General features: G+C 36.7%; 1 protein-coding gene across 2 annotated transcripts in view; it reads right to left on the bottom strand.

Annotated features, from left to right (window-relative positions):
• The window catches only part of ARHGAP10 (Rho GTPase activating protein 10), a 346,248-nt gene that overhangs the window by 148,229 nt on the left and 183,915 nt on the right, over positions 1 to 14,104 (bottom strand). For both annotated transcript variants that reach the window (XM_031944152.1, XM_031944151.1), the window contains exons 11-13: positions 13,790 to 13,871; positions 9,724 to 9,766; positions 7,456 to 7,521 (exon numbers count right to left, since the gene is read on the bottom strand). In XM_031944152.1, coding sequence (XP_031800012.1) covers positions 7,456 to 7,521; positions 9,724 to 9,766; positions 13,790 to 13,871 — 191 coding nt within the window. The remainder of the gene's footprint in view (positions 1 to 7,455; positions 7,522 to 9,723; positions 9,767 to 13,789; positions 13,872 to 14,104) is intronic.

Genomic DNA, 14,104 nt, shown 5'->3' with positions numbered 1-14,104 from the left:
TAGTAGGAGTTTAATAGAATGGTTTCATTCTCTTAATTATTCTATTATTTTTAATAAAGGAAAAGTGGGAAGAGAATAATATGAACTTAAAGAGGTTGGAAGCAAAAAGACCACTCCGGAAGCCACTGCAATAGTTTATACATACTTATGTATGCATGTGTAGTATATGTGTATGTATGTGTGTCCACCCATTATATAATTCCATGCATTATATAATATCTATGTGTATAGACATATATTATACATATGTATTTTGTCTGTGATGCATGTTTTATGTATTATATAATTTATTTCTCTATATGACCTTATAAAATATATAATATTTAAATCTTATCATTTATATAATATTAATATTAGCTTATATTATCTAGTTAGTTACTTATCTATTGATAACACAAAACATCTATTATATAAATATATATTATAGTTTATGTAATTTCATGCCCAGATCATGAAATACATACACATTTATAGAATATATTACTTATGCCCCATAAATGTTTTATATAATACATATATTTCTATGATATTTAACATATTGACATAATATATACATTTATTGTGGGTATATTTTTTCTATGTTACATCATAGTTGCTTCATTCTCAAAAGGGACCATGACCTCAGGGAAGGGATGCTGTGACATGCAAGTAAATTGGCTTTGAGTGAGGGAGAGCTGTGCAAGGTCACCTGCCTCAGTTTCCCCTCCAGAGCCATTTGGGTCCAGTGGCCAGATATAGATCAGAAGGACTGAGATGGTCCTGGATGCAACGGGAGACCTTTGGTCTTTTTTAAGCTAAGGTCTTCAACAGTTTGACTAAGGCCACATCCATCTAGTGATTAAGGCTAGGCAATTGAGGCAAAAAATGGCCGATTTCATCTAGTCAAAATAAAAAAATAAAAATAGAAATTTAAATAAATAAATCTGATAGGGCAAGACCCTCAGAGGTTTTGGCCAAAACAGAAATGACAGCTATTGATATACACTCTACTTTATAATAAAAATGGGAAAGATGGGGAAGTGGCAGATATTAAATTCAGTTTTAGACATGCTCAATTTAATGTCACAACAAACCAATCATGTGATAATGTAAAAGTTTAAAAAAAAATAGGACTAAGACTCAGGAAAAATTTGGGGCTGGAGACAGAAAACTGAGCATCAATTATCTATACCAGGAGACTGGAATGGCCAAGATACTGGAAAGGGATGAAAGAGGATCAAAAGGTCTCTGGGAGAAGCTCATGTTTAGGGAATGAGCAGGAAAAAAAGTAGGATTGGTCAAACAGGAAGAAAAGCAGAAATGTATTTTCACATAAGCTAAAGGGAGAAAGGATTCCAAAGAAGGGAGGGATGGTTAATAGTTTGGTATGCTGAGAAGTCAAGGACAGAGAAGACCAAGGAAAAACAATTAACCTGTGAAAGAGAACTTTCAGCTAAATGAATGGGGGAGAACGCAGAGTACAGAAAATTAAATATGATGAGGAAATGAAAGGCTCATTCAAAAATCATGAACAAAAAAAGAAAACAGAAATAGAAGAAGACCTGGAAAGTTCTACATAGACCTATCCTTTTCAAAGACTAGCAACATTTGTGTCATTTAAAAAAAAAAAAAAGCAAAAAAATTAAATCACCACTGATAGCAAAAACAAACATCTGATGAACCTTTGCAGAAGAGAATGAAGATGAAAAGAAAAAGAAATAATTGTTTGATTTTCCAGCAAGTGGGAGAGGATAGGAACAACAGCACAAATGTATGGGTTTTGGAGAAAAAAAAATTTTCCTCTGAGAAAAAGGGAAAAAAAGAGAAGATGGGTTTGAAGAGCTATATTTAGGGAAATAGAGGAAGGACAACAGGGAAGGGAAACTCATGCTTGATGAGCTATTGAGGAAGGAAAATGGGAAAGGCAGGCGTGAGGATGATTCACAGCCAAAATCCAGTAGGGCAGATGAAGCTAAAGGTTACAAGGATCTAGTGCAAGGGTCCTCAAACTTTTTAAATAGGGGGCCAGTTCACTGTCCCTCAGACTGTTGGAGGGCCGGATTATAGTAAAAAAAATAAATAAATAAATAAATAAACTTCATAGCCCTGGGTGAAGGGGATAATCGTCCTCAGCTGCCACATCTGGCCTGCAGGCCATAGTTTGAGGACCCCTGAACTAGTGTATAAATAGCAATGAAATAGGTAAGCAGTTGAGGTTGGATTGGGAGTCCTTCAAGAGATCCACATCAGGAAGGTGATCCCATAACATATAAGTGAATTGGATTTAAGTGAAGGAGGGCTGAGTTCACTTTCTCCTTCAAAGCTATCTGAGACCAATGGCAAGACATACATCAGGATGACTAGAGTTGGCCCTCTGGAGTCCAGTGGAGGTCTTCTGAAGGTCAAGCAGGAACAATCAAAAGCCAAGAGAAGACTGACACTACTGAGTTTGAAAAACAACATAAATAAGGCTTCAAAGGAGGAAAGCTGCAGAGAATTGGGTGTCTTTGGGACAAATTAAAATCCAATTATGTACAAAAGGAAAAGCCACATAGAACAAAGCAGACTATGAATGCTAAAGAAGCTGAGGAGGAATGAGGGATAAGTCATGTATGGATGGGCTGGGTGAGAGCAAGAATAATCCCCAAAGAGTGGCTTGAAATTTGCCTCATTCATCCTTTTAACATGAAACAAAAATGTCTAACTACTCACACACATTTTCAACTCAACATGTTCTAACCTCATTCCTCTTGTCCCCCAAACACTGTTCCCATCAAGAGTATCACCATCCATTCTTCCAGTCTGTCCCACTGGTACCTAGATGTCATCCCCAACTATTTCAGTTGCTGAGTCCTGCTGATTCTACCTTGAAAAACATCTCTGTACATTTACTCCATAGTCTGAATCTCATCACCTCACATCTGAACTATTCCAAATCCTGCTGCTTGGTCTTCCTCCAATCCAATTCAACCTGCATTAAGCCAGTTAATACAGAGTGCATTTTCCACCCCAACTCCATTGGAATTATCTTGTATCACCATATTGCTGAGAAGAGCCAAGTCTTGCTGTCATTATGTACAATGTTCTTTTGGTTTTGCTCACTCCACACAGCATTAGTTCATATAAGTCTTTCTGGCTTTTTCTGAAATCAGCCTGCTCATCATTTATTATTCTAAATTAATATTCTAAATCATTCTAAAGTGTAGATCTCATCTTTCCATCCCCAATCCCAACTCAATAAACTTCAGTAGCTCCCCAGAGTCTCCAAAATCAAACAAAAAATCGGTTTGCCTTTTAAAGCCTTTCCTAACCTGGCTCCTTCTGGTCTTCCTTACTCTCCTCACCTACACATAAGCTACAATCCAGGGACAATGGTCTTCATGTTGTTCTTCAAACAAGACTCTCCATCTTCTTACTCCAGGCATTTTTACCAACTGTCCCAAATGCCTGGAATTCACTCGCCCTGCATTTCTGCCTTACTGCAAGGCTCAACTATAAATTCTACCTTCTGCAAGGAGCCTTCTTTAATATTAGTGCTTTCCTATTGAAATCATCTCCAATTTATCTGCATATATCTTATGTGTACATAGCTGTCTGCAAGTCATTTTCTTCCTAAGACTATGAGCTTCTTGATGGCTTTTTTGTATCTCCAAGACTTAGCGCAATACCTAGAATACAGCAAATGCTTAATAAATATTTTTTTCCTTGTTGACCTGAATAATCTTGTTTTCTTTGCCCTTCAGATTCCTGGTTCACATGTATCTAATTGTACTTGTTGTGATTCTTTTCCTCATTTTCTCCCTCTATTTCTTCATAGGTAACTCTTCTCCTTTCTTCTCCCTTCTATCTTCTCCCTACCCTCCATCTCCAACCTGCTTGCAAGCTCTGTGGATCTAGACCTACAGAGATGTCAAAGCAAGAGTGAACTTAATGCCAATTTTCTCCCCCCCCAAAAAGTGAAATGAGAATTGGTAAAAATAAGCTAGTTTTTCCTATTTGTATCCCCAATACAGAACTTGGCACATGGTTAAGTCCTTAATAATGTTTTCATTCATTTATTCATTCATTCATAGGTCACAAAATTAGTAAGTTGCAATGCTAAAATCTAAACCCAGTGTTTAGTGTTCTTTTCCAATTTTCTTTTCACTACTCCAAACAGTTTAATAATTTAATAAAATATTTAACAAATTTTTAAAAATAAGCAACAGTATTTAATAAACAATTTATTTTTATTTTATTTTTATATATATTAATAAAATAAAATAAAAAATTTAATATTAAAATTAATAAATTAAGCCTCACATCGTATGTGACCATGAGCAAATTATCTAATTTCTCTGACCTTTGGATTCTTCATCCATAAAGTAAGCTTAAATTAGGGAGCCTCTAAGGACTACTGATTATTCTATGACTCCTTGTTACTATAAAAAATCACTGGAAGAACAAATAAACAGACTAATTAGAATGATGTCAATACACAGGGCAACCATGCATGCAGCAGCATACAGTTGTCACTCAATAAATGGTTTTAGGACCGAGACAGAGACTAAAATTTACAAAAGTGTAATACAAAATAGAGAATGGCCTTGATATGGCTGAATAGGATTTTGGGATGGCAACACTAGAAAAAATCTGAATAAGACTGTGGGATGGTGACGCTAGAAAAAAACCTATTTCACAGATGTGGGACAAGTGAATGACTAGCTGTACTTCAAGGCCATTCACATTTTAAAAAGGACTACTACCTAATCATGAATGCTTCTCTCTCCCCTCTTCTTATTATATCTATATTCACAATTGTTTTGAGGTTCCAGTAAGATAATATTTGTAAAATGCTTAGTACAGTGCCTGGCACATAGTAGGGGACTTAATAAATGTTCATTCCCTTCCCTTGTTCCCCATTTCTATTAAAAACAATAGCTTCTTGAAACAAACAAAAAACAAAACAAACAATTCTGGGATCAGGATTGAGAAGAAAAACTTTTACTTTAAAAATAATTTAATGAAATATTATTGTTCTATAATAAATGATGAGCAGGCTGATTTCAGAAAAACCCAGAAAGACTTATATGAACTAATGCTGTGTGGAGTGAGCAAAACCAAAAGAACATTGTATATATTGACAGCAAGACTTGGTTCTTCTCAGCAATATGGTGATCCAAGATAATTCCAATAGAGTTGGGGTGGAAAATGCCATCTGTATCCAGAGAGAGAAGTATGGAGATTGAATGCAAATCAAAACATACTATTTTCAATTTTTTTGTTGTTTTTTCTTTTTCTTTTTCTGATTTTTCTTATGATTTTTCCCTTTTGTTCTGATTTTGCTTTTATGACATGACTACTATGTAAATGTTTAAAGTGTATGATCTGTATCAAATTGCTTGCTATTTTGGGAACGGGGAAGAGGTAAGGGACAAAGGGAGAGAGAAAAATAATTGAAACTCAAAATCTTATAAAAATGAATATTGAAAACTACCTTTACATGTATCTGGAAAATTAAATATTATTGGATAAAAATAAACATCTAATAAGAGACTTATAAAAATGCATTTTTCTCTAGAAAAATATCCCAAAATGGTATGCAAGTTCACTTGTCTACTCGTTGCAAGACATGCAGAACTCTGAGAAACATATCCCCATCAAGTGATCCAGAAGAAAAAGGGATTTCATCTCTACACACATAAACTAAGTAGAGAGTATAAGAGTCTCCTTTGGAGAAGGATTATCCTTTCCATTTTTAATTGAACTACAAAAACATACAAAGGAGAAAATGAAAATCAGTCTCTTTGCTAGCTATGAACCACCACCACAACAAAAACGCAGACCGCACGGTAAGTAGCATTTGAGAACTATTTTAAAATTTTACAGAAACCTGAAAAGACCAGGAAACAAAAAGAAAGTTGTCAGGTCCAATCCAATATAGCTAAAAATGAATGAAAATTCTTCAATTCTTCAGCCTGTGTTGCTGTTTAAAGAGTCTGGGAGAAAAGGCTTTCTGAATTTGGGTCTTTTCTTATGAATGGGCAAGCATCCAAATCACAAAGCAACTTGTACGTCCGTTATTCAGCATTCTAATTTCACAGGTGGCAATCTTGGCTTCATGACAAAGTCTTGGTTTCACAGAAAATGGGGTTGTCTGGCTGTCCCCTGTGATGTTGTCTAAATCTAGACAAACAGGGATGTACAACAGAGGAGCAAGTCAAATATTTTGCTTATCCCTACCTTGTAAAGTGTCTGGACAAATAGGACTTAGGAAGCAGGTCCTTGAAAACAGTCCGTTTCACATTGGCCAAATGTTTGAATTTCCTCAGTTTGCTTATATGATGGACAAAATACAAGGGCCTTCTTGTAATGTAGAGAGCCCATAAAGGGGCACTTCTGATGCTCCCACAGATGGTGGGAGATAGAGTATTTTCTTAAGAGTTAGTGATGAGCATAAAAGCAGAATACAACTGCTGGCTGACCACTATGCTGAGCCAAACTGGCCTTTCCACACTATTTACTTGTTTCCCTTCATATTCTGGTTTAATTACTTTTCACTTCCCAGTCCCATTCTGCTCTCTCTTACTGCCACATATTTGCACAGTGTGTTCTGAGAAGCATTCTCCCATCATCACCACCTTTTGGATCCTTTTCTTCCACCATGGCCTTGCCTGGGTATCACCTCCCCCAAAGATTTCCCAAACTAGATATGATCCTTCTCCCTTCACACCTGTCATAGCATTCTGTATGACTTCTTAGAAATTTTGCACAAATACAAAACAGGATAAAAAAATAAATCCAGTATCCTTCTAAATTACAGCAAAGATAATAAACTTTATCTTTGTCTAGCCAGCATCTTTGTGTACACAATGCCTCATACACAATAAGTATATTTAATGCTATTTTTAAAAAGTGAATTGCAAATGGGTCTTCCAAATTTTCCTAAAGAAAAAGATCAAAGAGATGTCCACACACATACACAAAATAACCAGCTAAAAGCAGGAAAAAAAAAAAAAACATCTCAAATGAGCCTGTGAGCAAACTGATAGGGATATTCTCTCTACTAACAAATAACTGTCTGCCCTCCTGGGTGGGTCAAATCCACAACCTCCCAATGAACCCACCCAGGGAGCTTCCTCCATCACTCCCGAGGTCACAAGGATACCAAGGGGACACATGGGCAGTCCAGTGGCAATTCATCACATAATCAGCCCATCGACCCAGCATTTCTCTGAATATTTACAGCCTCTCATTTATTACATGGTGATATAATAACACATGTTATCTCCACTGTTCACTGAGGGCAACTCAGTTTGAGGTCTTTGGAGAGATAGAACCCTGTGTCTCTCAGTGAAAGAAACATGCTTATTATTCATTTCTTCTCCTCCGATGCCCTGTCCTTTTCAAAAGCAGGGTGCATTCTCAACGCATATCAGATCTTTTTAAATACTCATATCCTTTAATGAATAAAAGGATTCAGGCAGACAGCGTTACCTCGTGTTTCAACTGCACGGATGCATTTTCTGAGAATTGTGAATCCGATCTTATCCAGTTGTGCACCTAAAAGGAAAATGTTAAGCACATCATGAATTATACACATTTTTCTTCCTTACAGAGCTGGAAAAATAACATCTGGGCTCATTTTGATGTAACCATTTCTTTTTTAAAGGCCACATGTTGAGCTACAGCAGTGATCTACACTGATGATCCTAGTATATTCATTGGAGCACACATTCAGAATAACAGTATATTTACTGTTAACAACAACTTAAAATGCTAAAGAAGGTCGTTAACTGAGCATCTATCTTCTTCAGCACTGAAAAACAAATAGATTAAAAAAACTCAAGAAAAACTTCATCTCCAAATGGCTGAGTATATTTTGTACAAAATTCCAACAAGAGCTCTGGAAAATATTAAAAGGAGAAAATCAGCATCTTAAATGGCCCTTCAAAAGAAAAAGCTATGTCCTCAATGTGGGTCAGGGCAAATGTTATTCATCTTTTTTTTCTCAATTTTGCAAATCATAAAGTTGGCTCAGAAAAGCAAGGTCTTTGAATATTTTTAATAAAGGCTCATGTTTTGCAAGTCATGTTTTATACCATTCTTCCAAGTGTTTTTAATCATTTTAATACTATTTTCAAAAGCTAAAATTTATTTAGTAGGCAGGGTATAATAATCTAAATATACCAAGTATATCTAGATATATTCTAGATAATCTAGAATGTGTTGAATAATTTCCTTTTCTTTAAAATAAACATTTGCCTTTACAAAGATTATATTTTGTCTCTCAACAGAATCCATCTTGAGAATTCTGAATAAATCAACACAGGTGGGTGTGGGCAGCCACTCCCCATCCATCAAATAGATAATAAGCCAGTAATACCATAAGAGGTCAGCATTTCATCTCCATCAAAGCCTGGCATGTACATCAGGGTCCAGGGCCCTTGGCTGGGGTTTTAATGGGGGTGGCAGAGGGAATAGCTCACCCAATGTCTACCTATCATTTCAGAGTGCCAAAACTCATAAATTAGTTGGGAACCATCACAGATTATCACATTCACATAAGAAGGCTCTGTTCTTCAAAATGGCAATTAGAAATTTCCTTAAAAAGCTATAATAAAAAAGAAAAAAGAAAGAAAGAAAAGAAAAGTTCCTGACACAAGAGAGTCATAAGTTTCTAACTGACACACACGGTGTTTTATTCATTTTTGTATGTTGCCCCATGCCCTCAGACTGATACCTAGAAGATATACAAAACAGGGTTTGTTGAATGAATGGATACAACTATGAAAGGAATCCACTATAATAAATCTATAAATTGAAACAATTTGATGCTTCTCAATCTCTTTCTGAGATTGATATATAAGGCGATTGATTATATATGAGATTGATTACAAGGATCATCTAGACACATAAATTTTTGGATATTAATTATGCACCAGAACATGGTATCTCTCCAAAGTTCATAACTCAGCTGTTTGCATCTTAAATGCACTTCAATCTTACAAAAATCATATTTACAATAAAACCCATAAACAATTCCAAATTGCTAGATCAAGAGAATATAGTCAATGTCACTTAACATTTCTCTCTGTTGAACACACTATAAGTTAGGGGTCCTCAAACCTTTTAAATAGGGGGCCGGTTCACTGTCCCTCAGACTGTTGGAGGACCGGACTATAGTAAAAACAAAAACTTTGTTTTGTGGGCCCTTAAATAAAGAAACTTCATAGCCCTGAGTGAGGGGGATAAATGTCCTCAGCTGCCGTATCTGGCCCGCGGGCCGTAGTTTGAGGACCCCTGCGTGACCCATTCTAGATGACATAGTTTGACATAATAATGATTTTTAGTTTGGTGGTTTGTTGTTGTTGTTTTAATTGAGATTTGTATTCCCTCTCCCAAAAGAAATCTGAATATTTGTGCTTGGGGTAGAAAGGATATGAAAATGTCTTTCTCAGGGATTTCAATGTGTAGGAGTTGCTGCTCCCTTTGAGAATACTTATGATACATACATTTCTGATTATTAGGGAATAATGTAAAACAGGATATAATGAAATGGAAAAATGGCTGGTCCAAACAGGTACTATTTCAGAAACAAAGGAGGTACAAATGGGAGACTGCAGCCAATAAGAACCTGAATCAAGTCTTAAAGTGAGAAGAAACTAGATAAGAGGATGGGGAGATGAGATGAACCACATTTTAGAGACAATAGTGAGCTTTGTGTATTCAGAAAATGGAGAGCAAACAAGACTTAATACTTACCTCCTTCTCGTCTTAGGTTGGCTCTATTCAAACTGGGAAGCAGCTATGCAAATATACATATATTTCAATATATATGTTAAAAAAAAAAAAGAAGAAGAAGAAACCGTCATGGATCCATATGTGGCAAAGACAATAAAGACATACCTCATTTTTTTTAATCAGTAAGAATGGCTACAGAGGAAGCAGGAGGTCAAAAGAGCCCAAACCATGAACAAAAAGGCAAATTGTTTTAGTCAATCTAGAGCCCATTCACAGCACACAGCTCTGTTACAGAAGGCAGCTTTTATAATCCTCATTCTGATTTCTACTGAAAGCCAGCAGCAACAAGGCTTGATAAGAGGATGGTGGGCAGGATGGGATTTTATAATGACTCTTACAGACCAAGTCAAAAGTTTTATAAATTGGAAATGTTTAGTTCAGTGCTTATAACATCAAACCCGAGCCTTTAACTCCCATCTCTTACTTTTGTTGACTTTCTTCAAGGCTCAGATCAAAGTATACCTTCTGTCTGTATCCCTTCCCCTCTCTGAGATAACATGCAAATGTATTGTACATAAAGAGTAATTTTAAATGCTTTCAATTTGTGAGAATTTTTATTCTCTACCTCCCAATTCAGCCCCAACCATTCCACTGAAAAATCAAAAGCAAAAACACTGTAAGAGATAGGCAGAGTCAAAACAAAATTTCCTATTGGTTCATTAAAAATGTGGGTCTCATTTGGTAAAAGGAATTCATGATCTCTCTGTTAGGAGACAGAGAGTATTCTTCATCATGGACTGAGCTTACTTATTTCCATGTTGTTTCCTAGACACACACACACACACACACACAATCATTAAGGGCAGGGGTTTTGTTTTGTTTTATTTTTTGCCTTTTTCTCTATCTCCAGCACTGATTAGCCATGGCTCAACAGCCTGATGGCACCTTTTGCAAAGACCAATCTGTCACTCATCATGTTACGTGCCTACTAAATGCAAATAGGAGCAGCTAAGTGGCACAGTAAACAGAGCACAAGACTTGGAATTAGGAAGACTTATCTTTCCAAGTTCAAATATTGCCTTAGATACTTCCTAGCTGTGTGATCCTGGGCAAGTCACCTTCATCAATAAATGAACTGGGGAAGGAAATGGCACATCACTCCAGTATCTCTGTTAAGAAACACCCCACCCAAAAAGTCACAAAGAGTCAAACATGACTAAAATGGCTCAACAACAAAAAATGCAACGTATCTTCAATATATGTTAGCTGTGTGAGTTTCTTAACCTGAACTAGTTTCTTAACTTCACCATGCTATGAACAACTGACTGACAAAGGTTACTTTATTTCTCAAATTGAATTTCCTCATCTGTACAATGAAGGGATTTGACTCAATGGTCACTGTAGGCTCTCCCAAGCTCTAAACGTTTTAAGCCCACAATTCTGATCCTCCAATTGCATCCAGTTCTCTTATCCCTCCTTCACACTGTCCTTCAACATTTTCGCTTCTCTGAGGCCAGTCATCCTGATTAGCAAAGACAGAAACATCTCCCAACAACAGAACTGGGGTTTCACCAAGTAATCTGGCCGCAGGGTGACCAAGAAAGTAATCACTGGAATCTTAGCCCAGAACTCATTTTCTGGCCACAGAGAGCCATCTCCCACCCAAGGATGACCAAGATTTAAATCGTTCATCTGAAGGAGGAAAATTCTGACTGAGGACTAAGATCTTTGGCCGCTGGCTCATTATTCTAAGGACACATTACCTTCAGAAACGTGCCCTGCCTGATTTCCACACACAGAGACGTCGCAGGACTTTTAATATTTGGAAGCTGCTTATCTCTGGACTAATCGCTTTGCTATTTACTCTGAAGGGAAAGCCGGGCTGGGTATCTTCAAGGTCACAGTACCACTGATGGCAAATTTATTTCCCAGGGACTGCAGCAGGTAAGCTTCTCTATGCAAACTGACTTTTAAACAGACCTCTTTATTCACTGGGGAGAGATGTCCATAGTCTCAGCTTTACAGTGACAACGGGGGATTAGTGGCTTGCTTTGAGATCTCGGTTATATGTGGTGCTGTCAAAGCAGAGATCAGTCCCTCAAGACTTGGCTAAAAACCTCAAGGGCATATTTAAAATAAATAGACAGTGAAGGAGGACTCATTTATCAATTCTAATACTGAACTTCTCAAGTACACATATCAATAAATGAATGGAGCATTGGATTAAGAGCAGGAAGGGATCTAGAAATGTCGGAGACCCCCATATTAGAAATGAGGGATCTGAGGGCCAGAGTCTCAGTGACTCAAGTGCTTCTTTTTTCCTACCAGACTGGTAAAGGGGAAAGAACAATGGCTCTGGGAATCAGGGAATCTAGTTTCAAATTTCACCTCTGACACTGACAAGCTGTGTAACCACTCTGACACTTGAATCCTCATGATAAAATGAAAATTTGTTCTTAATATCCTCTGGGGTTCCTGGCAGCTACAGCTCTATGCTCCTGTGATTCTTCTGATGCCATCATTCTACAGACTGAGAATTGGAGAGGGAAAAGAAATTTCTTAAAATCCAACAAGTAGAGGACTTAGAAGATGTGGATTCCAGATCTGGCTCTTCCCATCACACCTCCTTGCCATCAGACTCATCCAGAATGACATTTTGTTATTCTAAAATACCAGAGCATTTTCCACTGGCATTTTCCATTATTTTCAGATAGTGCCCACAAGCATTATAAAATAAGCCAATTGTTTTGTCTACTGGAGCTTTAGTCTTTTCATCAACAAAACAGGGAAGGAGAAAAACTAGATCCCAGCTTCTTAACTGTGATTTGTGACTCATATGGGTCCTCTTAACTGAATGTGAAAGTCAAAAAATTATGATTTATTATCAGTAAATGTTTGATTTGTATACCTGTTTTATATACCTATATACCTGGGGTGACATAAAAATTTCCTGGGCATCAAAGAGATCACAAAAGAGGGAAAAGGACCCACATGTGCAAAATAATGTTTGTAGAGCCTTTTTTGTAGTGGTAAGGAAATTGAAACTGAATGGATGCCCCCTCAGCTGGAGAATGGCTGAATAAGTTATGGTAAAAGAGAGTAATGGAATATTATTGCTCTATAAGAAACGATCAGCAGGATGATTTTAGAGAGACCTGGAGAGATTTATATGAACTGATGCTAAGTGAAGTGAGTAGAACCAAGAGAACATTGTATATAGTAAAAACAAGATTATGTATGATCAACTCTGAGGAACATGGCTCTTTTCAACAATGAGATGATTCAGGCCAATTCCAATAGACTTGTGATGGAGAGAACCATCTGCATCCAGTGAGAGGTCTGTGGGGACTGAGTGTGGATCACAAAGTAGTATTTTAACCTTTGTTATTATCTGCTTACTTATTTTTTTCTTTTTCATTCCTCCCCCCTTTAATATGTTTTTTTGTGCAACATGATAAATGTATAAATATGTTTAGAAGAATTGTACATATTTTGGATTACTTGCTATCAAGGGGAAGGAGGAGAGGGGGAGAGAAAAATTTGGAATACAAGGTTTGGAAGGGAAATGTTGAAAATTATCTTTGCATATATTTTGAAAAATAAAAGGCTATTTTTTTTTTTAGTTTCTTGAGTAAAAATGGGGTATGACAGGAAAGTTTTAAGAAGCCCTGAATAAAATGATCCCCTTCCACTTATAAATCCTATAGCCATTTGGAGCTTCTTGGCAAAGATACTAGAGTGGTTTGCCATTTCCTTTCACACTTCATTTTACAGACAAGGAAACTGAGGCAAACAGGGTTAAGTGACTTGCCCTGGTAGTTTGCCCTGGATGACTGACCCAAGACCATCATCAAAAAAATGGTAATCACACATAATAAGGAATAATGCTCATTCCCCACAAATTTGGAATCTCCTAAGATTCAACTATTATCTTCAAAAGAGATACAGTTACATATATAAATACAGTTACATGTATAAATACATTCACACATACACACACAGAGAAATAAGAATAAAGTAAAAGTAACTATAGTTAACCCGATAGTACTTCAACTGCTTTGTAATGCAGTTCTTAATAAACCCTTACAGCTTCTTTTCCTCCCAGAGCTTCCATCCACTGCTTCCTTTCTTCTTCTGAAAAAGCCTGCATAGTCATAGGAATTCCAGGTCTGAAAATTAAGAAGAAAAAAAAAAAAAGGAACAAAAGCATATTAGTCACTGACTATTAAAAAAAGCCGTCATCACAGCCCCCATTTTCTCAAATCCTGATATTGTTTCCCATGGCTGAGTTGAACTGCTTTTTTCTAAACTTAGTCCATCCACAAATGGAGGGAAATTCTGTCTGGTGACTCCAATGATTGGGAAAGGCTGAGGAGTGGGAGGTGAGGAGAATCCTTATTCA

The sequence above is a fragment of the Sarcophilus harrisii genome, chromosome 6 (assembly GCF_902635505.1).
Source record: "Sarcophilus harrisii chromosome 6, mSarHar1.11, whole genome shotgun sequence".
In the NCBI taxonomy this organism is placed as follows: domain Eukaryota; kingdom Metazoa; phylum Chordata; class Mammalia; order Dasyuromorphia; family Dasyuridae; genus Sarcophilus; species Sarcophilus harrisii.
This window is presented reverse-complemented; position numbering and strand designations above follow the sequence as displayed.